General features: G+C 41.2%; 1 protein-coding gene across 1 annotated transcript in view; it reads left to right on the plus strand.

Annotated features, from left to right (window-relative positions):
• INPP5A (inositol polyphosphate-5-phosphatase A) overlaps window positions 1-26,191 on the plus strand; it is a 358,040-nt gene that overhangs the window by 175,805 nt on the left and 156,044 nt on the right. Inside the window, exons 5-6 of the mRNA XM_054983325.1 lie at window positions 15,552-15,615; window positions 18,920-19,023. Coding sequence (XP_054839300.1) covers window positions 15,552-15,615; window positions 18,920-19,023 — 168 coding nt within the window. The remainder of the gene's footprint in view (window positions 1-15,551; window positions 15,616-18,919; window positions 19,024-26,191) is intronic.

A 26,191-nucleotide genomic window follows, 5' to 3' on the forward strand; every position in this document is an offset into this window, starting at 1 on the left:
CAATGTTTTCATCTTCAGTCTGAGCTAATTTGAGCTGTAACAATTAGGGATTGCACAACGCTGCTTCTACAACCCTCCTTTTTTGTAATGTGGAGTCACCATGTTTCACTGTAAGCCTTGGTATAGTCCTATTGCCAGTGCAACATACAAGATCATTTGCGCACCACCACATAACACTGATATCCTTCACACTCCACTTTGTAGGGTCTTATGCTTCCAGTTTAATAAACACTATCCTAAATATTCTGTTGAAAAATGCAATGAAAATGCCAATGTTATTGTTATGATCAGTAGGGGGCAGATCTTGAATTTCTATTTCAGTTATCTGACAAAGAGTACTCTGATAATTTGTAAAATTCTCAGGGCTGATGTCCTTGCAAGAAGCCATTTCTTTACTGCAAACCTTTGTCCTTTCTTAAAAGGCTGCCTTGTTACTTCATAGTTCATCTTTGTTATAGCAATTTTTTAAAAAATTAACAGGTTTATTAATCCGGCTGAATTTATTATAGCCAAACATGAGATATTATTAAGTTGCTATTGTACAAAGCATTTTGCCTCACTGTCAGAATGACTTGTCCTCTGCTTTGGCAGACAGAGAAACATTCATTTTGCTTCCTAATTAGAAGAGCTGCAACCAGAAGCTATGACAGAGTTCAGCTCCTCAATGTACAGCGTGCCAGGTTCCATAGCGCAGGCTTTATAAAATTCTCCTTAATTCAGGAACAGAATATCATTAACTTTGTAAGTAGATGAATACAATGGACAAGCAATTTAATTAACTTCTAACATTGAACATTGGATGGGAGACAAAATGAAATTATGCACATATTTCTCATGCAGGCAGTCAACCTTGAAAGGGGCTTGATTGTGGTGGGTCAGACAGGGGGGACAGCTCTGTCCAATTATTTCATGTTTAGGCCTAGAATATGAAATTTGAAATTTGGTACTTTGTAAATCTATCATCTCTTATTTTGAGGCAGCTTACAAAGATTCCTGAAGATACAAAACAGCATCCAGTGACTGTGACATGCTAAATACAGCCTTTTACCACATGTTACCCTGCCCATTGAGAGCTGACCTGGATAATACTAAATGAAATGGGCAATAATGTCTTCTCAACAAATTGAATTTGCCATCATTGAGTCTATTATGGAAGACGAGATTCATGAAATGCTAAATTGATTTAAAGCCTAGTGGTATTCAAATTATAATTGTTTAAAGTCAACTCATCACAGTAAATATGGCTCAGATTAAATTTTGCACAGAACAACAATACTCTTTTTAAAAATAAAAGATAGCAAATTATTTAGCTTTTGAAGATAAGTATTAGGTCCAAAATTCCATTTCCTAAAAGTCCATTCTTTGGCAGGAAAAGCTGAAAACTGTATGGATGTTTGAGCAACTGAGATGAGACTCCCCAATATTTCTGTTTCCTGATTGTAAAGGAAAAGCAGGATATAAGCACAAATTAACTAGCTTTAAAACAAGGATAAGTTCAAAAGTAGCAGAGATTTTTCATCTTCCATGTGAACATAGGGAGATCCCTCGTTTCTGCTCATTCCCTCTCTAACTGCATTTTCTTGTGTCATATTCCATGCAATTTATGAAGGTCCCTTCATCTCTCAGGACATGAGGAGGGGCTACAGTAGAAAAGACGAGATGGAAAAGGCTCAGTCCATGAACAGAGTTCTGTTCTTAGAATCCAGTTTTGAGCTGCTACCTTTTAACCAGCCCTTTTCCTTTTCCTTTTACAGCATTGTAAATAGCCACTTGCCTGATAGCCTGGGTTGAGTAAGTCCAAATTTGATTTATTGTATATAGCCATTGGCTGTTACAAGTTTACAATGCCCTCAACACTGAAGGATACAGATTATATACAGACAATAGATCAGCAGATATACAAAAGATAGGATATAGAACCGGAGATCAGTTTTAAAATATAACTACAAATTCAGTATAATAGGGATAATAGAAAGAACAATTATCTAGGAAATCTCCCTTCACATTGCCACCTTGGAGCGTATATTCTTTGCAGCATGGGCAAATAATGTAACTCTATAGGACACATATTCATCTGTGTCAGATAACAAGCATGAGATTTTCTCCCCATCTTGGCATGACCTTAGTCTGGATAAAATTCCTGGGAGCCACAGATACATAGGCATAGAGCCTTTGGAATTTGATTAAAGCGACCCTTCAAAAGTGCCATTGGCATTCATTGGAATTGTAAAGAAGTGAAGGTCACTCTGAGTTGGGGATATTAACTAGGTAGGGAGTTCTAGTATTGTCCAGTTTTAATTAGTTTAAACCATGGAGCTGCTTTGGATTTTAACATTGAGGAACGAGCTAGCTGGGCATCGAAGTCATATATCCAGTTTCTGAGTTGGGAGTTATCAGTTGATGTTCCTAGAAGATTGTCTGGAATGCAATATCTTGCGAGTATGATATTCAGAAAAGCAAGACGTTGCAGATCTTTAGATAACAAGTTAAAAGATTGATGACTAAGGGGATTAGATGTTCAATTTTCTACTCTTTTCCAGTATCTAAGGATTCTTAAATGGGCCCAAGCCTTGAAGGAAGGAATACCAGTTTCAGCTGTCATCAGAGCAACTGGTGGAGACCCCTTGGGGGATGCTAGAATATGCCTTAAGAATTGATTCAGGACTACTTCAGGACTAGCCAAGTTGACAACATTCCATCCCCAGAGTTCAACTCCATAGAGGAGATGGGGTATAATCTTACTGTTACATAGTTTCAGAACAGAATCTATGAAGGGTCCACCTTTAGAATAATAAAAACTCAAAATAGACTCGACCATTCTTAATGCTGACGATTTGACCGATGCCACATGGTCGGACCAATTTAGAGTCCCTCTGAATGTGAATCCAAGATATTTAAAAGAATTACATTAATTGGATTACCCAATATACTCCAGGAAGAAATTTTTGCCCTTTTCCTAAAAACCATTACTTTAGATTTGTCGAAATTGATAGTAAGAGCTTCTTCTTTACAATAAACTCCTGAGGTGAGTAAGAATCTCTTCTAAGCAATCAGAAAATAGGGATTTAAAAAACTAGGAGAGAATCCATTTTTTTCTCTTTTTTATTTTATTTTATTTTCAATTTATTAATCTATAAATAATTTATTGAATGGATGTGAACATATGTATGACAATATGAATGTATGTGAAGCATCCTTTATACTTAATCAGACTTTTAGCTCAATCTTTTTAGCAACTCTCCAGGGCGTGTCAGGCACAGAAAATTCTTTTCTAATGTCTGACACCCAAGATCCTTAAACTGTGAATGCTGAGGATTAAACCTGAGCCCCTCTATCTGCAAAGCATGTGTTATTCCCTGCACTAAAGCCCTGCATTCTGCAGGTTTTTTAAAGACTTAGTGTGAGGAGATGGGCTGGTGGTAACGGCATGAAGGGAAGGGCCATCCAAAGATCTGTGGCTAGGAGGTGTTGAGCAAAAGTGTAGCTCATCTGCCTCCTTGGAGATGAGGCCACCAGAGGGTGTGCCAAGTTCACCACCCACTCCTGCAGTGGCCTCAGACTGAGAGAGGAGGGGGCTGAATATTCAACCTGGTCCAGCTCCTCTTATTAGGACGCTCCAGTTGTAGCTCCCAGACCCTTCCTTAAGGAGGGGACATTTTGGGGCCTCCACTTGGGTTCTAACATGGACTTAGGGCTAGAAAATAGATTCTATGCCCTGCTGAAAATAAGCTAACAGCAGTGACTTGTTAAGCAGCAGCCATGCCAAGGACAAGGTGGTGATTCGTTAAGCAGCAATGGAATGCACACCTGCTCCCCCCTAAAGCCCACCCCAGGCTGATTAAATCAGAGGGCGATTCTCCCCAAGGACTTTGGAGTCTCCTCCATGAATAATTTGCCCCTAATGAACGACCCAGTTCTCCAAGACAATAAGCAATGGACTGACCTCCCAGCTACTTCCTCGCCTTCTGTTAACAACTATACAGAAAGATTTCATGTTATTCACCCGGTCTTAGGTGTTTCTCAGGACCTCCCCCAGGAAGAATTTTTAACTTCTATGCAAATCAGAAAAACTCCCTTTTTCTACTGGACTCTTGCTCCTTTTTTCAATATTAGCTTTCCTCTGCCCCACTTTAAACCTGGGTGATTCTCCAGAATTAGGTTTTCTGATAGTCTTAATGCAGGACAGGATTTAGCAGGTACTCAACCTTATCACAGATCCATCCTCTTCCCAGAGACAGCCATCTGTCACTTCTAGTCTGTTGTTCTCTTACCATTGCCCCATTTTATGACCAGCACATTCCAGATCATGAACATCTGTACTATAAGTATAGCCCACAAATTCCCAATACTTTGCAGCAGTTTTTCCAGCTACTATCCGATGTGGCGCAGGTTTCTTAGGGACACGAGCTGGTCTCTGTCTCTATGCTCCTTTCTTCTGCTCTCCACATCAGCACTCTACAGGATTCCCACTTTCTGCAGGACAGGTTGTGTACTTGCTTTGCCCCTCCCCTGCTTTCATTGTTTAGGTGTTAAGGTTAGCCTGATCCAGGTGAGCCTGATCTCATCAGATCTTAGAAGCTAAGCAGAGTTGGCCTTGGTTAGTAATTGGATGGGAAACCTCCAACGAAGACCAGGATTGCAGAGGCAGGCAATGGCAAACCACCTCTGTAGTCTCTTGCCATGAAAACCCCACCAGCGGTTGCCATAAATCAGCTTGAGGGCACTCTCCACCACCACCCCTCTCTGATTTGAAGATCTGCCCAGATTTGAGACCCTTGTATACATAGGCAGGATCCCATAATTTGCCCAGCTACATGTGTCTGTACAACACATTGAAAAGAGGGATGCTCCAGTAGTTGAGGCACAGTCATGTGTAGACTGTTTGGGTAACACCTTCACCCTCCTGCCCTTATCTCTGAGCTAGCTCTGTGGAGAAGGGAGTAGGCCCAACCATGTCCTCCTTGGCTGTGGGCTGGAGGAGCTTAAATAGCTCCTCATAGTCCCTTCAAATTCGTCCCTCTTCCTCTAGTTCATGGGGAATCAGCCAATCCTGGGTGTTACCACTAAGCTTCCCAGTTGCTCATTGGTGGCAAGCAATCTCCCAGGAGCAATCGGTGGGAGGTGGTAAGTTTCCCAGAGATCACCCTCCATCAGCAGGCAACCCAGGAAAGTGTGCACCGGGTGTGCTTCTAGTGGAGCGCGATGACGGCACTTCCTGAACTGACATCATCACACCGCCCACAGGCATGCTCCCACACTTTGCTGGGCCAATTTTGGCCCCATATGGGCTGAATTTGCCATGCACAGAGTGCAGGAGCACACTCATGGCTAGCATGATGGCATCACTTCCTGGAAGTGGTGTCATCATGAGAGCACCAGGAGCACGTACACACAAAACCAGAGAGGCATAAGGCATGAGATAAGTGCAGTCCCCCCCCCTCAATCCAGGAGGGTATAAGGATCCTAGTTACCCCAATAACTCTAGTTACCTCCCAACCCTGGAAAAGGCTTGGGAATAATCTGCTCCTCCCTTGTGGCCAACTTTGCTCTGTCTTTGTCCCTAGCTTGACCTCTAATAGACCACCGTTGAGCTGTGGAGAGATGCATTAGTTTCTTGCCTGTAGGATTTAGAGCCACAGCTTTGCCAGCTGGCTACCCACTTCTGCCATTCTGAGGAAGCCCAGCACCATAGCTGCACTGACCAGCAACATTGCTTCAGGAGCTGTAAGCAAGCCCCGTGACTTCTTGTTCCCACTGAGGGGCTGTGGTCTGCCCTGCTGCTTCATCCTTGGGGTGGTTGTGGGACCAGAGCTAGAGCCCCCCTCTGGCTCCTGAGACTTGGCATTGTTGTTGTATCCAAACATCTGTCGGTGATTTGTTGTGTCCAAATATCTGTTGATGATTTGGGGAGGGAGTCCGTCTTATTCTGTAAGATCAGAATAGGACATGGAGGCAGACTGGTGGCTGGTTGCCTTGATGTCTTTGCTACAGCCACCCAGGCACTTAAAGTATGCCCCAGAACAAAGCTGATTCTTAACAGATTGAGGCTGGCTGTTTAGAATTTGCAAACCTGCTTAGAGTATACGCATCTGTCACTTAGTATTTGGAACCTACCTTGAAACTTCTGAAAAATATTAAATTAGTGTTGATTAACATATATAGAGGGAGAATTATATGAAACTGAACAGACTGTCTCATCTTCCTGATTCTATGTGATGCCATAATATTCTTTTACATTGCAATCTTACAGAATAAACTTTGATGGCAATATATTTGCTGGGACAGCTACTTGTTAAAGAGCTAATGCAAACACTTTGGTGGGATTTTTTAAAGTTGCACATGCCTGCATATCAAATAGTCATGCCCTGATGTGAAAACAAAAGCAATAGCAGTTTAATTCTGTGTACTTTGGCTGATAAGGCTAATGCAGGAAATGATAAATTGCAGGACACCTAATTTGTTCTCTGATAAAAAGTGACAGATTATTTTTTAATGAGTTGATTTATGTACACAGTCAGTTTTTCCCTCTTGGAAAAGACATTCACCCCATTCTAGGGTTCCAGTATCACTTTCATTGAGGGCATAGGATTGCTAACAGAGCAGTCCTAAGCAGAGTTACTCACTTCTAGGTCCTTTGAAGTCAGTGGGCTTAGAAGGGAGTAACTCTGCTTAGGATTTCACTGTAAGAAACTTCTACTCTTTCCTAGCTTCCTTGGGAATCTACTCACTGATCTCCAAGTCCTGTGGCTGCTTCAGCATCATTATGCTGATTGACCGGTGGGAGATGGCCTCGTTCAGCCTGAAGTTTGGTAGTTCCCCATTATGCTGTAATGGTATTGTGTTTGTTGAACTGATGCAGCTGAAGGGTATGGATCTGCATCTTCATATACTTCAAATGATAAAAAAAACCCTGAGTGTATTCTATTTGCATCTCAATGAAGCTGTTAAGAAGCACAACAGAGCCAGGTCCCTAAATTAGATTTTAAAACAGGCTATATCTAATAATGATGGTACGCTTGTATCATTCCCAGTACTTTACAATACAAAAGACCCACACACACACTTTTTTCCTAACCCTTAGAAGAATGCTTTTATGTAAAAATGTTGTCATCCTGTCTGGAATTATTGCAGCTTCTCATTTGCTGCTGCTCCTCAGACTGAAATATGGCAGCTAATATACTACATTTTCCTAATGGAAATATAAGTGCTCATGACAGTCAGGTTTACATAATACATAAAAAAACCCTTTTAATTGTTTTTAGCCAAACAGGCAGGTAATCAATATTATCAGACGTGACAAACATACTGGTGACGTGCACTGTAGTCAAAGGGACTGGCAAGAGATAAGGACTTCCTGTCAGCAGTGACCTATGCTAATTAATATTCAGATGCTGTCATTTTCTGTGACAAATGGATTTCTTGAGCTACATTGATACAGTAGGTTAAACATAAAAAAGTTAGGTTGAACTTTGACTTTAAATATTCATTAGAGCTAATTATGGATTTTATGACTACATGAATTACACTTTCTGAGTCATCATTGGCAATTTATTTTACATTTATTTAAAGCACTCTTCATAATTGCAATATTAGCTTTAAGCACATTCAATGAGGTAATGCAGCAAATGTTTATTTTATGCAGTAATTATTTAAATGTTTTGTTCCAAGCACTTCCCTGTAGTTAAATTTGCACGAGTGAAATGACCCATTTCTCAGCATGTAATTAAAAATTAAATAGGCACATTGTTCAGTACCACTTTAGAAATAGCTTCATTTTTCTTACAGTGCCATTTTCAGATAGCAAGAGACATTGCTGGTATCGCCATTGCTAGGTTATATTTTGCATGAAAGAATAAGATGTTTACCATACTTTTCAAGCGGTCTGAAACATGAGCAACGTGAGTTCTGTGAATATGATTTGCATTCACAGAATATTTCATATGCTCCCCAAAATTCTTTGATGAATTATATTTTTCCTAAAAACGTTTATTGGCATAGTCACAGACACTCCAGCTGTGTGGTATGGATTGCCCCATTATATTCACTGGCATCATCTGTTAAAATGAAATGATATCCTGCTCTGAATGACTCTAGTCAGGCCTGATTCATACACAGGCTTGCCCTTAAGCCTTAAGCATCTAGTTACAGTTGATATAGTTTTATGTATCAAGCCATTTTAACTCCTAGCAATAACGTTTTAGGTTTGTCACTGGGTATATTAAACAAGTAAATAGTATTACAGAATCTCTGCTTCCATTCTGAGCCTTTATTAAAACATAATTATTCAAGATTCTAAATATTGGCTAAATGAACAGAAAACCATACCATCCATCTTAACTGCATAGATGAATTACATGAGTACCTAAAATTTCCTACCCCCAAAATAAGCAGATCACAAGCAAGGAGCAGTTGTAGAAAGAGGCTCTTGATCACTTAAGCTGCTCATTTCTATAGGTTTTTAGCATCATATCCTAACAGTAGCTAACTGTCCCGCTTAATAAGCATTCACATTCTTGGCTAACTAATTATCTTAATTTCAAATACCATACAAGGTTATCTAATATCTATACCTGAAATGTCTTATTTTTCTCTTAAAACAGTCCATATAAAACTAATGATTACAAGTTTCTCATACATATGAATATCTTTTTGGCCCTCAACCAATACACCCATCCGTGAATCATATCTTCATTTCTGTGAAGCTGGATATTCTTACCATTCTCAGATGCTTCTTTGCACTTGAGCCTCAACAAATAATATCTATTGATCTGGGTTTTCTAATCTACACAAGGCCATATAATTATGTTACCACTTTGTCTCTTGCCCCCTCTCCAAGATTGTTCTGTTATGGACCTCTAGACTCCCTTCAGGTCATGTTTAGCTGACTGTTCCTGCATGCAGAGACATCTTCTATGACCTTCTTTGTCAAATCCAGCAAATGTTCCCCTGTGTTATTGCTATATCCGTGACAGTGCTTTTGAAAATGCCAGAACTTGTGGGAGCATCCAGGGTTTTTTGTGTCTAAGGAATCACTGAATTGCTGACATTATATATTGGGGGAAATAAGATAAATAAGAAAAATAGTTCAGCAGAATGGAATTCTTTTCTGTCATAAAAGCCCACATTTTATATATTTCATGAAACATGTTTGTTTTTAATTTTAACCTGCCATCCATCCTAGAAGTGCCTGTAAAATCTTTATACTTACTTATAAATACATATAAATAAGTGGTTTTAGGACTGAGATATCAGACTAGCTAAGAGGTGTGTTGCTGATGAGAAAATAACTGTAGTATATGGGTTGGATCCAGAGTTTTAATTACACTGACCGTGGAAACTTCCTCTGATGCAGGGAGCCTCCCTCCAGTTTCCTTACTCCCCCCACCCCCAATCTGTTTTACCATGGTAAAGAGTGAATAGCTGAGCCAGAAAATCCTGTTGTTATTTAAACATATAATTTCCCCTGATCTTAAATAGTCAGGGGTCTCAAAAATGAATACCAAAGGCAAGGACAAAGTACTTCCTTCCCTTGGTGCCTGCTAGTACTTCCCGTGGTGCCTGCCAAGATTTTCAGAAAGTAAGTAAGGTAGAGCTTGTTATTGGTTGTCCTCATTAAAATTAAAGAGTTTTCCACCAGAAGATCAGGACTAGTTTTTCTTACTCAGTATGTGGTTCTATTCCCCTTCAGACATTTCTTCTTCCCAGGATGTGTCATGAGGATAGTATTCTCTTTGTCTCCGCATCCTATGGAAGCCATGTAGGGTTTGGCTCCACCTCCTATAGCAGCAATTTTGGGGTCATGCTCACCAGGCCTCTCAAAATTCCAAAGGTACCCAAAGGCTCAAAAGGGTTGGGGACCCCTGCTCTAGGAATTGCTCCAAATCTCTGTGGTCTTTACCACAGAGATTGGGTGAACTAGAACATCATGGATGTTGTAATGGCACTTCCTAGGAGGGTTGCAAGGCCTCCTGCTGTGCCAGACCTCCCACCAGCAGCTTGCTTTGCCCCCCACCAATCTGAGCCTGTGCACCAAGCTCTTTAGATGAAAGATGAGAGAAAAATATACCAGACAGATTAAATCCTGAACTGAACACTATATTATGCTCTTGGAGGAGTTAAGTGTAGAACAGACAGTTCTTAGCATATGAATTTTATCTATGTGAAGGAGAGAAGCAAGAACAAATCAATCTCTACAAGAAGACCATCAAGAGCATTAAGAATTATCTTTTATTCCTAGGAAGTTAAAGGCTGAAGTATCACTGGACTATAACCAGGAGGCAGCATCTTCTTTTTATTAATTGCTAATGAAATTATATTAAGGTATAATCAAGAATTGGACTTTTTATTTTGTGCAGCATTTTTTTCATTCTGTCAACCTGTCCTCCTTTCAGAATCGTTAACCTTGAGTCCTCTGTGAGAATGTCTGCTTGTGTTTCTTATTTCTCTGCTCCGTGTATAAACGCACACTTAATAAAAAAAAAACTGGAGCAGGCTCCCTGGGTCACAAGAAAGTGTACTCATCAATTAAAAGTGCGACAGTGTTTTCCGTTGGATGAACTAATATGTCAAGGAGATGGGCAAGACCTCATGTTTGAGCTTTTGACAAATCAGCAAATGTTTAATTTCTAGATGTGCAGCTTCTCATAAATAATGCAGTAGTCAGTGAGCCAAAACTCAGCTCTGCCGGAAGGGAGTGTCTGCCTTCTTGCTACTGAGCTTAGAAATAAGCAAAAATAAAATAAAATACTCCTTTTGGTTAAGACTATTGGTTCTTGTATTGATTTGGTGGTTTTGTTTTTAAACATTTGCTTGGGCAGTGCAAACCTAAGCCTCACCTCTTTGCCATCTTATGGGCGCCCAAGGAACCCTGGCACTGCTCATTCCCTCCCAAAGGACTTTTGCAAGCACACAACACTGGCATGGTAAGCTTGGCCAGGCACAGCCAGGAGAGAATGCTTCCTAGTTGTCCTGGCAACGCCAACAGAACCCATCAACAGAACCCAGTGGACAGTGCCGTGAGTGGCATGGAAAGGGGCATGTTTGTCGTTGCACAGGGCAGAAAGACCCTGTAATCAGGCTAGCCACACCCCAACAGGGCTCCCACCCATCCACTTGCCTAACTGTCTTTTGCTGAATGTAGCATCTGTTGTATTTTTCTGGTGGGTCTGAATACTGTTTGTAAGCTGTACTTTTTCATAAGCTTTGCCATCTGATCAGTGATTCCTTTGATATATGGCAAAAACACTTTTTCTGTGGGAGACTGTTTTTCCTTAGTTATTTGATTTATCCTTGGTTTACTCGCTCTTCTGATTTCATTTCTGGAGTAGCCATTTGCTTGAAGTGCGTGGTTTAGATGATTAATTTCCTCTTTGAGAAAGTGCGGTTCACATATCTGTCTTGCACGATCTACTAATGTTTTTATTATGCCTCTTTTCTGTCAGGGGTGGTGATTGGAGTTTTTGTGTAAGTACCGATCCGTGTGAGTTGGTTTCCTGTAGACCTTGTGACCTAACTGAAAGTTTGCTTTGCGGATGACCAAGGTATCTAGAAATGGAAGTTTACCCTTGGTTTCCTTCTCCATGGTGAATTGTATGTTCCGGTGGAATTATATGTTCAGCAAAAGACAGTAGAGACCCCCTCACCTCTGCAGGAGTATACCTTATACCCTGCAGCTGTGGACAAGTTTACATCGGGACCACAAAGCGTAGCATCCAGACAAGAATAAAAGAACATGAAAGACACTGCAGACTTGGCCATCCTGAAAAATCAGCAGTGGCTGAACATAGTCTAACTCAAACAGGACACAGTATCCTATTCCAGGACACTAAAATACTGGACAACACTTCCAACTACTTCATCAGACTGCACAGGGAAGCCATTGAAATTCACAAGCACAAGCAAAACTTCAACAGGAAAGAAGAGACTTTAAGAATGAATAGAACATGGTTTCAAGTCCTGAAAAACACCAGGCTAACAAAACACTCTATACCCGACAATAGCCCTGCAGAGAAGATTAGCGCATCAAGCACCAATCCATATGCTAAAGAACTTCTTCAGGATACAGTGAAGCCTCCCTCCGTTAGCATTCCACACCCTGGGAAACTCTTACAGGATGACTCAGCTGAACCCCACCCCTCCTGAGTAGATATAAATGACCTGCCAACATCTTTTCCACACTGTGACACTGAGAGATCTCTGTCTTTTGGTGCTATACCTCTGAAGATGCCAGCCACAGCTGCTGGCGAAACGTCAGGAACTACAATGACAAGACCACGGCTATACAGCCCGGAAAATCCACAACAACCATCGTTCTCTGGCTGTGAAAGCCTTCGACAATAAGTTGTTACTGTTGTTATGTCCCCCGCCCCTCCCCAGATGTGCTGTGTGCACATTGATTTCTAAAAATCTGTGTTTTTCTGGCTTTGTTATCTGTGGTGAGACTAAGGGCAGCAGCACTATAGAAAACACTGTTGTTATGTCCCCGCTTCCCAGATGTGCAGTGTGCACTTGCAACATTAATTTCTAAAAATCTGTGTTTTGCTGGCTTTGTTCCCGGTGATGAGAGGACACTAATCTGTTTAGAAAGGTGCTATAGAAACACACTGCTAAAGAAGTCTGCATTGTTATCAATTTTGCTATCAATTGTGGCAATGATTATAATTTAAGATAGTCTAAAATGATGCATTGGCAGAATGTTGGACAAGTAACAGTTGAAAAGTCCATTGGACAGCAGTCAGAGCCAAGCTGCAAGACCAGGACGCCTACATTTCCCATCAAAACTTGAGGGAAGCTGACAAGTGTCCAACTAGTATCAGGCGTCACTTGTAGTTTGGCTCTTAAGAGGTGACAGTTCTGGGCTGGGTGGTCTGTATCACTATAAAGTATTTTATGATGTTCATTTCAATTTTAAAATCTGGATCTGATTGGAGGTTTTCAGCTGATAAGTTTCTGCACAATGGAAAGCTTTTTGAGGCTTTCTAAAATCTGTACATATCTGCTTGCAATAAAAAGTTAATATGTTACAACCATGCATATCAGGAGCCCAGCTTGGAAGCTGTATGCTCATAGAAAATACAAGTATTTCCATGTTCACAGAAAATGGTGAGCATGTGTGTTGGGAGAATTGTGGCTAGCACATGCTCCTGTTAGTACACATGGTTGTAAAATCTGAAAAAAACTAGTTTCTTGAAGAAAGAGAACAAAAAAGTGTTGTCAGTAATTGATAAGAGTTTAAACTGAGGCACAACCAAGACTTTGAATACTATAACAAGAACAGGACCGGGGGGGGGGGGTGTTCTAAAGATGTGCAGAGTACATTTCTACTCACCAGTGAATAACTGCAGCCAGCACCCATTGACCCATTGAAAACCAGTACTGTGTAGTGGTTGAAGCATCAGACTAGGAACTGGGACACGAGTTCAAATTCCCACTCTGCCATGGAAGCTTGCTGGGTGACCTTGAGCCTGTCACACACTCTCAGCTTAACCTTCCTCACAATGTTGTTGTGAGAATAAAGTGGAGGAAAGAAGGTGAATCAAAACTGATTTGGGTCCCCTTTGGGAGAGAAGATTGGGTATAAATCAATAAAATAAATAAATCTAAGATTATTTTAGCCATTGTCCATGAACTGGCCAACTAAAAAGTCCTTATCAGAGTTATAGAATCATGTATTATACAGAGTAAAGTTGTAAAATTTCTGGAAATTTTAAAACATGTAAAATAAATACTTTTTTAAAAGGGGGGGATTGTAGGGGGGAATTTAAGTATGTTCCATACTTACTTGCTTTAAGAATGTAAAATGAAATATTTATAACTTGGCATATAACATTGTAGCATTTAGCACATTTTCCGCATTTAAAAGTTAAAAATGCCTTTGTTTTTTATAAGTAAAATTGCAAATGAGTGGACTGGGGCTATGGCTCAGTGGCAGAGCATCTGCTTTGTGTGCAAAAGGTCACAGATTCAATCCCTGACAGGATGTAAAGGATCAGTTAGCAAGTGATGTGAAAGGCCTCTGCCGAAGACCCTGGGGAGCCATAGCATGTCAGAGAAGAAAGTGTTAACCTTGATAGACCAGTAGTCTGACTTGGTGTAAGGCTGTCACGTGTTAAAATACATCAGAGAATTGCAGACTGCTCCACATGTACTACCTTAGCACATGTTTCTTCCATCTGAGAGGTAAAGATCTTGCAAGATCACAGTCTGTATTATGGCAGTGCCTAGTAAACTCATGATACAACTATATATTTTTGAAAAGTAAGGAGCAGCTAGGGGGAGTAAAAGATTGGGGGGGGGCAGGGGCAGGGGGTGGTAGAAGGAGGAGCCAGAGCAGCAGGGAGATGAGGGAGAAGGAGGCAATGATAGGAGGAGAGGGAGGAAAAGGTAGCAACAGGAGGGGGGGGAGCTGGGATATCCCCTCCCCTCAAGTCTTCATGTGTCCCTGTCTTGTCATTATCTAATTCTATATATTGTCACAGGGCTTTTTTTCAGCCACAATGTGGTGGAATGGCATTCCAGCATGTCTTGAAAATGGTCATGTGGCCGGTGGCCTCACCCCCAATCTCCAGACAAAGATCAGTTCCTTGAAAAAAAAGCCTACTTTGTCCGATGCCAGAGGGACGAGGGAATCCCCACGCCTCTCTCACACCAGGTGAAGGAAGCACCTTGCTCCTTGCTCCAGCAAGGTGGGGAAGCAGTGTGGAGGGTGATTTAAACTTCAACTCCCCCCCGCCTTGTTCCAGCTGACTGACAGAGTCTGCCAGTCAGCTGGAGCAAGGAGGGAGTTTAGATCACTCTCCATGCCACTCGCAAGTGACATGGAGGGCAATTTAAACTTTAACCCCCCCCCCTTTGCGCCAGTCAGCTGGAGCAAGGGGGGAGTTTAAATCAGGAGTGGTGCAGAGGGTAATTTAAACTCCCTCCCCTTGCAGGAGTGCTCCCAGAGGTAGCTGCACTCTGCATGATGATGTCACTTCCCGGAAAAAAGACTCTTACATTCAAATCTTATTATGGATTCTGAATAAGTAAAACTTTGTCATAAAAAAAAAAATTCACCCATTCCTAAACAGAAAATGTTTTTCAATTTATTGAATTCATGAGATTTTTTTTCAGTGCTTTCCAAATGTTGTATGTTCTTTGGAAAAACTGAGAAAAAGTCTTTGGAAAAAACAAGGGTAGGCCAAATTTTCCTGTGCATTTTTCTTAGGCCTTCACATCTCTAGTACAAGAGCAGGATGGCAATTTACAAAGCCATTTTGCATTCCATTGTATTCTGGCTTGTTTTGTTTCTGGTTTTAATACTGTTTTTGTTGTTGTAGTTTTATTATATTTTATACTGTTTTTACCTTGTTAGCTGCTTTGAGCAGGGTTCTAGAGAGGTAGCATATACATTTTCTAAGCTAAGAATAAATACATGATTTTGAAGGATAATATTCCCTTTAAACATCAAAGGAAATTAAGAATTAATTTATTGAATTCACCTTTAAACTTAGTTCAAGTATAAAGTTTTTGATTGCTATCTATTTAAATTGTACCAATTTGTTTTGTTTCAGGCACTGGGAAGCTTTTACTTTCTCCATGAATCCTTGAAAAACATTTACCAATTTGACTTTAAAGGTAAGTGTAAGCATAAAAAGTCGGTAGATGTCAAGGCTTAAGATTGCTTGGTTCTCTTCTTGTTGGCATAGTTTCTTCTTGGCCATTTTACCTTTTTCAGATGGTAGACATGGAGTCCCAGCTGTCTGATGGATTTACTGGCATGAAACTGTGTTTGCAAATACATTTGTTGCATTCATGCATGAAGTATCTTAGACGTACACCTAAAAATGTATGGAAAGGCCTGAAAATAGATGCATTAGGGTCAAACTACCATGGAATTATACATATATGAAGCTGCCTTCATATATTGGTCATCGTGGTCAGTATTGTCGATTCAAACTAGCAGTGCTCTCCAGGGTCTCAGACAGAGAGAGGTCTTTCACATCACCACTACCAGATCCTTGGAGGTTCCAGGGATTGAACTTGGGACCTTCTGCATGTCCAGAAATGAATGCATTTCTGGTACTTATCTTTTTTCCTACTGAGGTTAAAAGGAGATGAAGAGTTCAAAAAAAGGAAGAAACAAAAACATGTTACTTCTTGTTACAGTGATGGCAGTGGCTTGGCTAATGGAGGATTTCCATTAGCACACAAAGAGACAATTTCCCCCTCCTGCTGCTGACTTCTGATAACTTCCATGCTGTCCCTGTGGATTCAGTGTCCCCCAGAGTAGCATGGAGGTACATTTTGGGCTGGAGGGGGAGGAATGTAAGTTGCACTCTGATGATGAAAATATTTTCTGTCTGAAGAAATTACCAGTAGACCCAAGCCTATATTCAGAATAAGCTGACGAGGATTCAGCATTCCAAGCCAACTTTATGTATTACTGTATCATACAATTAATACTTACATTTCAATCACATTTGCTCTGACTGAACATACAATCCAAGATTCATTTTTCGTACCTTTTGTGTACTCTTTGGCTATTTAACTACATATTCTTTTTCTCATGTTAATTAGAAGATTTAAATTATGTTTTTTACACTGTATAAAAGACGTTAGATCATGTTAAAAGTATTTTTGGTTGTGAGAGACACCTACAAATTTCAATACAAAATCACATAAGCTTCATTTAGCTTATCAAGAAAGGTCACTTTATTCTCCATCTTTGCACTACATTTATATGAAACATCATTGAAACGGTGAGTGAAATAATTGTCTCAGTTTTTCACTTCCATTATTCTCATTCTCACCCAAGATAGATTGCCCCCTTTCTTGTAATTGAGGGTATGGAGGTCTTACTTATGTGAAGGATTTGAATAGCAGTGTTCTGAGTACTGCATTTCAAGGTTTAACGGTCATAAATCCTTCTAGTCATCATCTTTTGGATGTTCAAGTAAAATCCAAGTCTTAATGTCAAATACTCTTCATAGTATATTTTATTCCTGAAAGAGACCACCAATGTAAATTGCAGCACTGATAGGGAAATTTTTAATGAGCGATTAACTTGTCTGTCTACCTGAACACTAAGCAATAATGTGCTTATTCTTAATCAAATAAACTGTGGAAGTACAATATATATACACTAAGGTCTGGTGCTAAATCTACATTTTGCACCCAATAGCCCTCACCATCGAACACTTTTTAAAAGTCTGTATATTATAAATGCGATGTATGTCTAGATCACACAAATTCTTAATCAGCATTCGCTCCCATCCAGACTAATGAATACCCCACATATTTCAGCACTAAAAAAAAAAATTCCTCAGGCAGCTTCCAGATTCCTGAAAGAAATGCTAAAAATTTTACAATAAAAATACTGAAAAATACCACAAAATGGAAGCAGTAAAACAATCTATCAGGAGTCATAAAACATGAACCAAATGCAGGCAGCATCAAAACATTTCTTTAAGGCCATTTTTTCAAAGCCAGTAGCTACCAGGAAACTAATAAAAAGCCATTTCTACTAAGGGAGTGGGAAAAGAGGAGGGCAAAGCAACTGAAGGAGCAATTCTAAGCAAATCTGCTCAGAGTAAGTGCCATATTGTCTATGACACATGTTTCCACATAGTTCCTAAAATTCAAAATTGAACAGATTTGGTGGCAGATAAACAGTTGTAGGGGAGGAAGTTCTGGAACTGGGTCACTAGAACAGAAAATGCTTCCCGAAGTTGTTCCATCTTCCTTTACACTAACTGTTAAACTGAGAAAAGGAGATGAGCAAGGCACTACACCACACTAAGCTAAATTTAGTGAACTAAAGAAGTAAAATTAAAGCAACCACCTTCATGTCTGTTGCTGTAAGTATATTCCTCCTTTGTAATTTCTGTATAGTTTAACATGCTATGTTTAAATATGCTTATGCTTGGTTTTTAGCTCTTTTTTCAGACTTCTGCATGTTGTCATATTTCTGATACCCACACCCTATTTGTCTTACACTGTGTAATCCTCTTGGAGTCTTAGTGAGGAAAATCAAAAAGAGTCCAGTAGCACCTTTAAGACTAACCAATTTTATTTTAGCATAAGCTTTCGAGAATCAAGTTCTCTTCGTCAGATGCCAGGCATCTGACGAAGAGAACATGATTCTCGAAAGCTTATGCTAAAATAAAATTGGTTAGTCTTAAAGGTGCTACTGGACTCTTTTTGATTTTGCTACCACAGACTAACACGGCTAACTTCTCTGCATTAGTGAGGAAAGTGAGTTTTTCATAAAAGCATTGGCACATATATCTTAGGGTCCACCAGAAAAAGAATGCCCACAAATGTAAAAAGATAAGGAGTTACTCAGATATGAAGATGCAGTGGAGGAAGAAGTGGAAGCAAAGAACCTGAGACAGATAGGGAGTTAAAACCTAAAGGATTTGTACATAGAGGCACCAAACTGAAAGGAGGAGTGTGCCCTTCTTATCCTAATTCCTTTCCCGAGTACCCAGGGATGCTACACTCTGGTGCCTTTGGCTAGATTAAGGCTGGGAATGGAAGGTGTAGAGTAAACATGCTAAAAATCAGTGTCGTAAACTGGGAAGAGAGTGCAGTACATATCCTAAGTATAGCACATCTGAGGCATGTGTGCATCTGGTATGTACCATTTTTTGCATTGTTGTATAAGAATTTTGTTGTGACAGCAGTTTATCCCAAAACGATATAAGTAGAAAATAAGAGGTTTTTTTACATGGAAAGTTCTTACAACATGAGCTTCAACTATATTTCTATTTCTGTTGAGCAGAACTGCTTAACTTTGTTGTTATTAATTGCCAGTGTCATTAAACCTGTTTTATTATTATTCCCTTGTATGTACTAAACCTTGTTCCCCAATGATAATGATGTGCGTGCATAAATATAATGACATTTACTTTACTAAAGTGTTCTTATTTCTTCCTAGCTAAGAAGTACAAAAAAGTTACGGGAAAAGAAATCTACTCAGATACATTAGAAAGTACACCTATGCTGGAAAAAGAAAAGTTTCCACAGGATTATTTCCCTGAGGTATGTTTAGACAAGCAGATTCCAGAGCCCTGCAAAGGGCTTGATTCTGGTACCTTTTTTGCAAATGTAACCAAGCTGGAGTAATTCAGAGTTGTGTGACCTGATCTGGATGGCCCAGGCTAGTCCAATCTTGTCAAATTTCAAAAGCTAAGCAGGGATGGCTCTGGTTAAAATTTGGATGGAAGAGACTACCAAGGAAGTCTAGGATTGCTACACAGAAGCAAGCAATGGCAAACCATCTCTGACATCTCTTGCTTTGAAAACCTTAAGGAATTGCCATACATTGGCTGTGACTTGACAGCACTTTCCACCACCACCAAACGAGTTGTAATCTCTTCAATGGATTGTTTGAGGCCTAACTTTTGATTCTCACTCTTTTCTCTAAGAATTACAGTTTTCTTCAGGCATGATTGCTAGTACACCCATTGTCAGTCAGGTGACCCAATATTTGAAACAATGAAACTTGTTAAATGAAACTTGTCAGGAATCACACAGTGGTTTAGGGCCACTGCCTCTTTGCAACCTCAGGATCCCCAGAAGGAGTACAAACCGTTCTGGAAAGGGAAGGACAGGATAAGGGTTAATATTGGTTAATATTAAACTGGAGGAGAGGAGTGTGGAAATACTGGCCAAATTGAAACTGTTCACAAATGAATGATGTTCATGATGTAAAAACCAGGAAGAACTTGGTATGGAGAAGGGTGGTAGAGGTGAGGGTTTAGCAAGAGAAGGCAGGAAATTAGTGAGGACTAGTTTATTTTGGAGGTGGTTGACCTGAAAAGAAAGCTGTGACCATTCAACACAGGGAGGTGGAGAAAGGCAAGATGCTGCTGAGGTTAGATGAGCTCAGGTCAGACTTCTTCCTCACTCCTAGAAGGTTTGGAGTTAGTTTCCTGTTTTGGTTTTATCAGAAATAAAGTGGTGTCCTGTGGCACTTTAAAGACTTTTTATTCTAGCATTAGCTTTCATAACCAAGGGCCCATTGATGAAATTACTCCTTAACGTGCCAGATGACTCCATTTTGGCAACAGACTAACATGGCTATCCCTCAGGAGTTATTATATCAACATCTTCTGACCCTTTGAAAAAAAATTAGCTTCAACTGTGCTTCTATCTGTGCTTCTATTCATTTCAAGTAATAAGCTTTCATGACTTTGATTCTTGATTCTGTGGGAGGGTCCATGGCTCAAAGGTAGAGCTTATCCTTAACAGGAAGAAGGCCCCAGGTTTAGTCCCTGGAATCTCCAGTTAAACAAAAGGAGCAGGTACTGGTGAAGTGAAAGACTTCGACCTGAGATCCTGGAGAGCCACTGCCAGTCAGAGTAGAAAATACTGACCATTACATAGCAAAGTCTGACTCAGTATCAGGCAGCTTCACGTATTCATGTGTCCGCCTCTTTGGACAATGATTTTTGGCTAAAAAGCAGGAAGAAATATAAACAATGAAGTGCACAGATGAGAAAGCACCGTTTATTTTGCTTTGCGGATTTTGTGATTAGTCCTTGTCTGATGTTTAAAGTTATATACTTGATTTTTCTTCGTTCAAAAAACAGATTTCAAGCTTATAAAGCACATGCACAACTCCATGAAGTTCATCATTATTAATCCCCTTAAACCTTTCTGTAATGCTAACCCTAAATCTCTATATTAACGTACTTTGCACTGCTTAAATGTTTGTGATTAAATGAACAATGGTCAGTAGTTATATCAACAGCGGTACTTTTGCTTGCTGAGTCACCGAAATTTACATTGGCTTGGTTTTGTGCATTTAAACTAGAGTTTTATTGTAACATTTATATTCTTTTTGGGGAGGGGGGAGTCACCCTTACTTTAAGACTGATTTCTTTTCTTTTTATTACTGCCGCTTAAGGATGATCTAAAAGTAATTACAATGATTGAGGCATAATGCAATTCAAAATAATTACAGCTCACTGCATATAAAAGTAACAAAACTTTCTGTACTGATTTATGTGGCCTCTTGGCTGGGCATGAATCTCAAATGATGCCTTTGGGAGCAACACTCCAGATAATGTTAGGTCATTTTTAAAAAGTAGATTTGTGTAGTCTATCAGGGCTGAGTAATTCCCCCCCCCCTTCCATAGTGAGAAATTGGTTGTTATCATAGATCACCGATACTGCTCAAAGCTCTTGTGAAAGATGAATTAATTTCACTAATGCTTTAATGCAAACCTTTCATGCGGAAGGCTGTATGGTGATAACCTTACTGCAGGCTCTCCTTTCTCAATGATGATTTATGCTGTCTTTTAGTAGATGAAACTGCCTGTATTCACAATCCGTCTGCTGGCTAAAGGAATCTTATTAACAGGAAATCTGGGGAGAGACTTAATAATGTAAAAGGTGAAAGATGTTGCACTTCTTCCTTGGGACGCTGAGTTGCTGTATTCTAAAATCAAGATAACATGCTATTGGAAATTACAGATAATCTTGAACTGCTTTGATATTTGACTTACAGAAAGGTTTCTTGCTTCTGAGAAGGATTGCTACTTGGAAGAGCACACTCAGAAGCAGCAGTCGCACAGAATTATGAGCCTGGAATGGCATGGTCGGACCTTCACTCCTCTTAAGTTTGTTATGAACAAGGGCCAAATCCAGCATACAAACACATAAACACACACATAGGTTGGGCCTGATTTGTAATGGCCATACTTCTGTGTTCTCAAATGTACTCTTTGAGGTTGGGAGAGGATAGAGATTGCAGTGCTGGAAGCTCAAAGCATTTATTGCCTCAGCAACATTTTTCAGTTCTTCCCTGCTCAATGCATTAAGTCAAGAAAAATAGAAAACTAAGAGTTCCCAGCAGCAATGGACTCCTCGAGACAATGGACTGAGTCAGGATGCAATGAAAATTACAATTCCCAGAGCAGTAGAGACTTGAGAGCATCCACTGAGTCCAGAAATCTGGAAAATTTTAGAATTGACACCTCTACGGTCAGCCGTCTTCACTACCAGCTTCCCTTTCCTTCCCTGTTACAAGATACATTTGGGGTAAAAAGGGGAGCCAGTGATAATAGACTAGCTGATAACAGCACTGAGCCAGGGGAAGCTCTTTTTCAAAACTCGTGGTCTTTCCGAGCTTTCTCCAAGAGTTCCTCCAGAAAGCTTGGAAAGTCAGAACTAATTAGGCAGTGAAGTGGAGGCAGTTTGCCATCATTAATGGGGAAAAAATGTATCTGTTCTCCACAAAAGGCAAGAGATCATTTTGCAAAAGGACTCATAAGTTTCCCTCTGGACCTAGCAAAATCTGCGTTGTATTTCAACCAACATAAGAGCAAGACTGGAATTCAGAAGTGTGGCTTTGGTCCTATTTGTTATAAAACTTCTTAAATATGAATTAGATTTTTTGTAGAGTCACATTTTCTCCTTTTGCGCTAAACATACAATCCAAACAAATGCATATACATGTACCAATTAAGAAAATTTGACTTATAAGGAGATCAATTTGGGAAAATTTAAACAAAAGGGGGGATATATAGAAAAGGTTAAGTAATTATATTAGTAAGACTACAAGTATATTGTTTGTAATGATGTACGTATTGTACAGAAAACTCAAAATGTTTCAATATATATTTTCTTTTTTCTTTTTTTTTCTTTTACTATTTTTTCCCTTTAATGAGACTTTAATCCTTTCATTAAAATAAAAAAAAAATTATCACACACACAAAATAAATCCCACAAGTGCAAAAGAATAATTTGCTCTATTTGGCTAATTAGTAAAAGAATTATAATTGCACCCTAGCTTAAAACTGATCAGACTGAGAGTATTTTGTTGTTTTTCTTTCAGAGAAGCATAGTCACAGACACACTGGTAACTAGGCTTGCGATCCTCCCACCCAGCGTAAGGGAATCCTTGCCCCCTCTTGCTCCCCCCCCCGCCTCACTCACCTGAGGCGCAGGAATGGATAGAAGTGCATGCATGTGCTCCTGCGCTCCCACTTTGCAGAGGAATCCTGGTTCGCGTTGAAACTGAGGTGAGTGAAAACTGCCCCTCCGGAGGCAGTTTTCACCTAGCTCATCTTCAATGCACACACACACACTGCTGCTCCTTCCTTCCTTCCTTCCTTCCTTCCTTCCTTCCTTCCTTCCTTCCTTCCTTCCTTCCTTCCTTCCTTCCTTCCTTCCTTCCTTCCTTCCTTCCTTCCTCATATTGGAAAAGTAGCTTTCCCTCCTTCATCACACTCATTTTCCAGTGGGGTGAAGGAAGGAGTTGTGGTGCGTGCATTCAGGGCCGGTGCCAGAGGTTCTGGCGCCCGCGGCGGCATGCGCGTACACTCTGCGCGCGCGCACGCCACAGACTGCGTGATGACATCATCGCAGACGTCATCACGCACCGCAGGGGGGCTGGGCAGCTCGTGGAGCGCCGAGCACAGAAGCTGCAAGCTGCTCCGTGCGCCGCCCCAGCAACAGCTCACGGCTTCTGAGCCTGGCTGGGGCAGAGGAGCGCGCAGCGGAGCTGGCATGGCTGGCTGCAGCTGCTGCTGCAGCCAGCCAGCCAGCTCCGTGTCGCCACTGCCACCGCCACGCACCCCAGCTGGGCGCACAAGCCGCGAGCCGCTGCTGGGGCGGCACCCGGAGGCTGTGCTCGGCTGGGGTGTGTGGTGGCGGCGGCAGCGGCGGCAGCACGGAGCTGGCTGGCTGCCTGCAGCAGTAGCTGCAGCCCAGTCATGCCAGCTTCGCTGTGCGTGCCTCTGCCCCCGACACCCCCTCCAGCGCCCCTCCCATGCCCGCGCCCGAGGCCACCGCCTACCTGGCCTCCATGGGCGCGCCGGCCCTGCGTGCATTTGCTGAAGATGAGCTGAATGAAAACTGCCTCCAAAGGGACAGTTTTCACTGGCCTTCATTTCAACACTCACCAGACTCCTCTGTGAAGGGGGAGCATGGTAGAGTGCGCACTCTATGTGTGTGCACAACAGGTTAGTACCCTACTGCCCTCAGGCCCCATTTGGGCCCTGGGACCGCTGGCAACCCTACAGGTAGCTAATATGAAATGTATAAAGGATGTGCCACTGTGGCATCTGGAGTGGCAAGTCCAGATTTAATCCTGTATCCCTCTTCCCACACTATTTTCTCTTTCCTCACTTCTTTACAAACCCATATCAGCTTTTCCCTCTTTTTTCTCTCCTTCCAAACCACCAACCAACCTACCTTTTATCTGCCCTCCAGCTTTACTTGTATTTATTGTTTCATTTACTTCATCTATATCCTGCCATTCTCCTCTATTTTATCCTCACAACAATCCGGTGAGGTAAATTAGACTGACAGTATATGACTGGCCTAACATCACCCTGTGAGCTTCCACAGCAGAGTGGGAATTAGAACTTGTATCTCCCAGATCCTAGTCTGAAACTCTAACCACTACATAACACTGGCTTTTATGGGGTGGCTGCTGTTGAACAGTAGCAAGCCATTATTCCTGCGAGAGTCATGCAAGTCATGTGTTAGCAAGTTATATGGTGGTTGCTGCCAGGCCTGGCCCCAATGAATCGTCTTTCAAAGGCCAAAACCGCCCTGGAAAGAGCCCTACCCCCTCCCGCTGCCCTTTAATGACAGAAACCAAGGCTTCAACTGGCAATACTGTTGTGGTTGCCTATCGATCACTGAGGGAATTCATTTCTTAAAACTACAGGCATTGCTTCTATTATTGGAGGAGGTGGCAAACCCCACATTTTTTAGCTTTCATATTTTTATGTAAATGTGGGGCATTTTTCAGGTTTGTAAGAAAATCTGTCTTGTCTGTTCATGGCTTCAATCTCTGGATTTAAATATCCACAGATTAGGCCATGTTGAGGATTAGCTATCTTGATGGCTTTTAGAAGTAGAATCAGAACAGAAGACTACTGTAGCTGTATCTTTGTCACCTTGTAAATTGCACCCCAATTCATCAGTCAATCACCCACCTTTATCACAAAATTTCTACATTTGAACTGTGTTTTAAGGACTTGGAATTAGGCTGCCATCATTCTCCATTCTAGATGGGGTTTATTCTCTTGCTTGAATGAGTAATTGCCAGTTCATTGTTTTAAATTGATTTCACTCCTTTTAGTCAAATGATGAAGGAAGGAGTTGGGTTGTATGTTATCAAGTATGGTTTGAGTGCATTTCATATCGGTTGTGGGAATACTGATCACGTTAACATTGTCTGAACATCATTTCCCCGAAATGGATTTGGGTGGTTTCATGCTGCTTGTTCTGGAGAGTTCTGAATGGTCAGAGGCATGTATTTTGGAACTACGCAGGCAAAGAAAAATAATTGATATGTTGCACTGTGATTTAAAAGTCACAGTTAAGAGTAGATAGTTATTTTCTTGTTCTGTTTCATAATTATTATATGGGATGTGCTGACCCATCTTCTACTCCATTTGTCTTCTCTCTCTCTCTCTCTCTCTCTCTCTCTCTCTCTCTCTCTCTCTCTCTCTCTCTCTCTCTCTCTCTCTCTCTCCCTCCCCCCCCCCCCCACAAACACACACAGAGACAACTTTCCAGGGGCAAAAGGCCACCAAAATGCTATGCCGTGAATCATAGGACCCGCATGGACAAAAGCCATGTAGGGTAAGGGCTGCAGGGTGGGGGGGAATTAGACAAGAACGAGTAGAAAAGCTGGTAGGATCCATCCCTCTATAAAAGAAGAACATAGAGAATGTAACACTTTTAGTGCTGATTCAGAAATATTTTTTAACCTCTACAGTTTTTTTGTTTGTTTGTTGTCTGCTGTCCTCGCTGAAACTCAAGGGACATTACATTGCAACCCCAGCCGGAAGGAAGAGACAGATACAGGCTTGGAATAAAGGGCTGTTTATTAAATGACCATAAAGGTAATGCACGGCAAGAGCTAACTAAGCGGTACAGGTCAAGCCCTGGGGTCAACTCCGGACCTCCGCCTTGACCTGTCTGGGCGAGCCCCACGCCCCCGGGTGTAGGCCATCCTTTGAATGGCTGCAACCCGGGCTGCCAGGACATGGATCCCCATTGAAGCACCTGTTACGCCCCAGCCGCAAAGCATGAGGGGAGGCCTTGTATTGAGGATCCCCGCAGGTTTCTGCCAGCGTACGGTAGCTGCAAGCAGGCATACCGCCCTTAATGGCAGCCCTGTCCCCATTCAAGGGGAAGCCCCACAGGGTGCTCACCAGCCCGCACCCTGTTCCCAAAATCT

The sequence above is a fragment of the Eublepharis macularius genome, chromosome 6 (assembly GCF_028583425.1).
Source record: "Eublepharis macularius isolate TG4126 chromosome 6, MPM_Emac_v1.0, whole genome shotgun sequence".
NCBI lineage: Eukaryota > Metazoa > Chordata > Lepidosauria > Squamata > Eublepharidae > Eublepharis > Eublepharis macularius.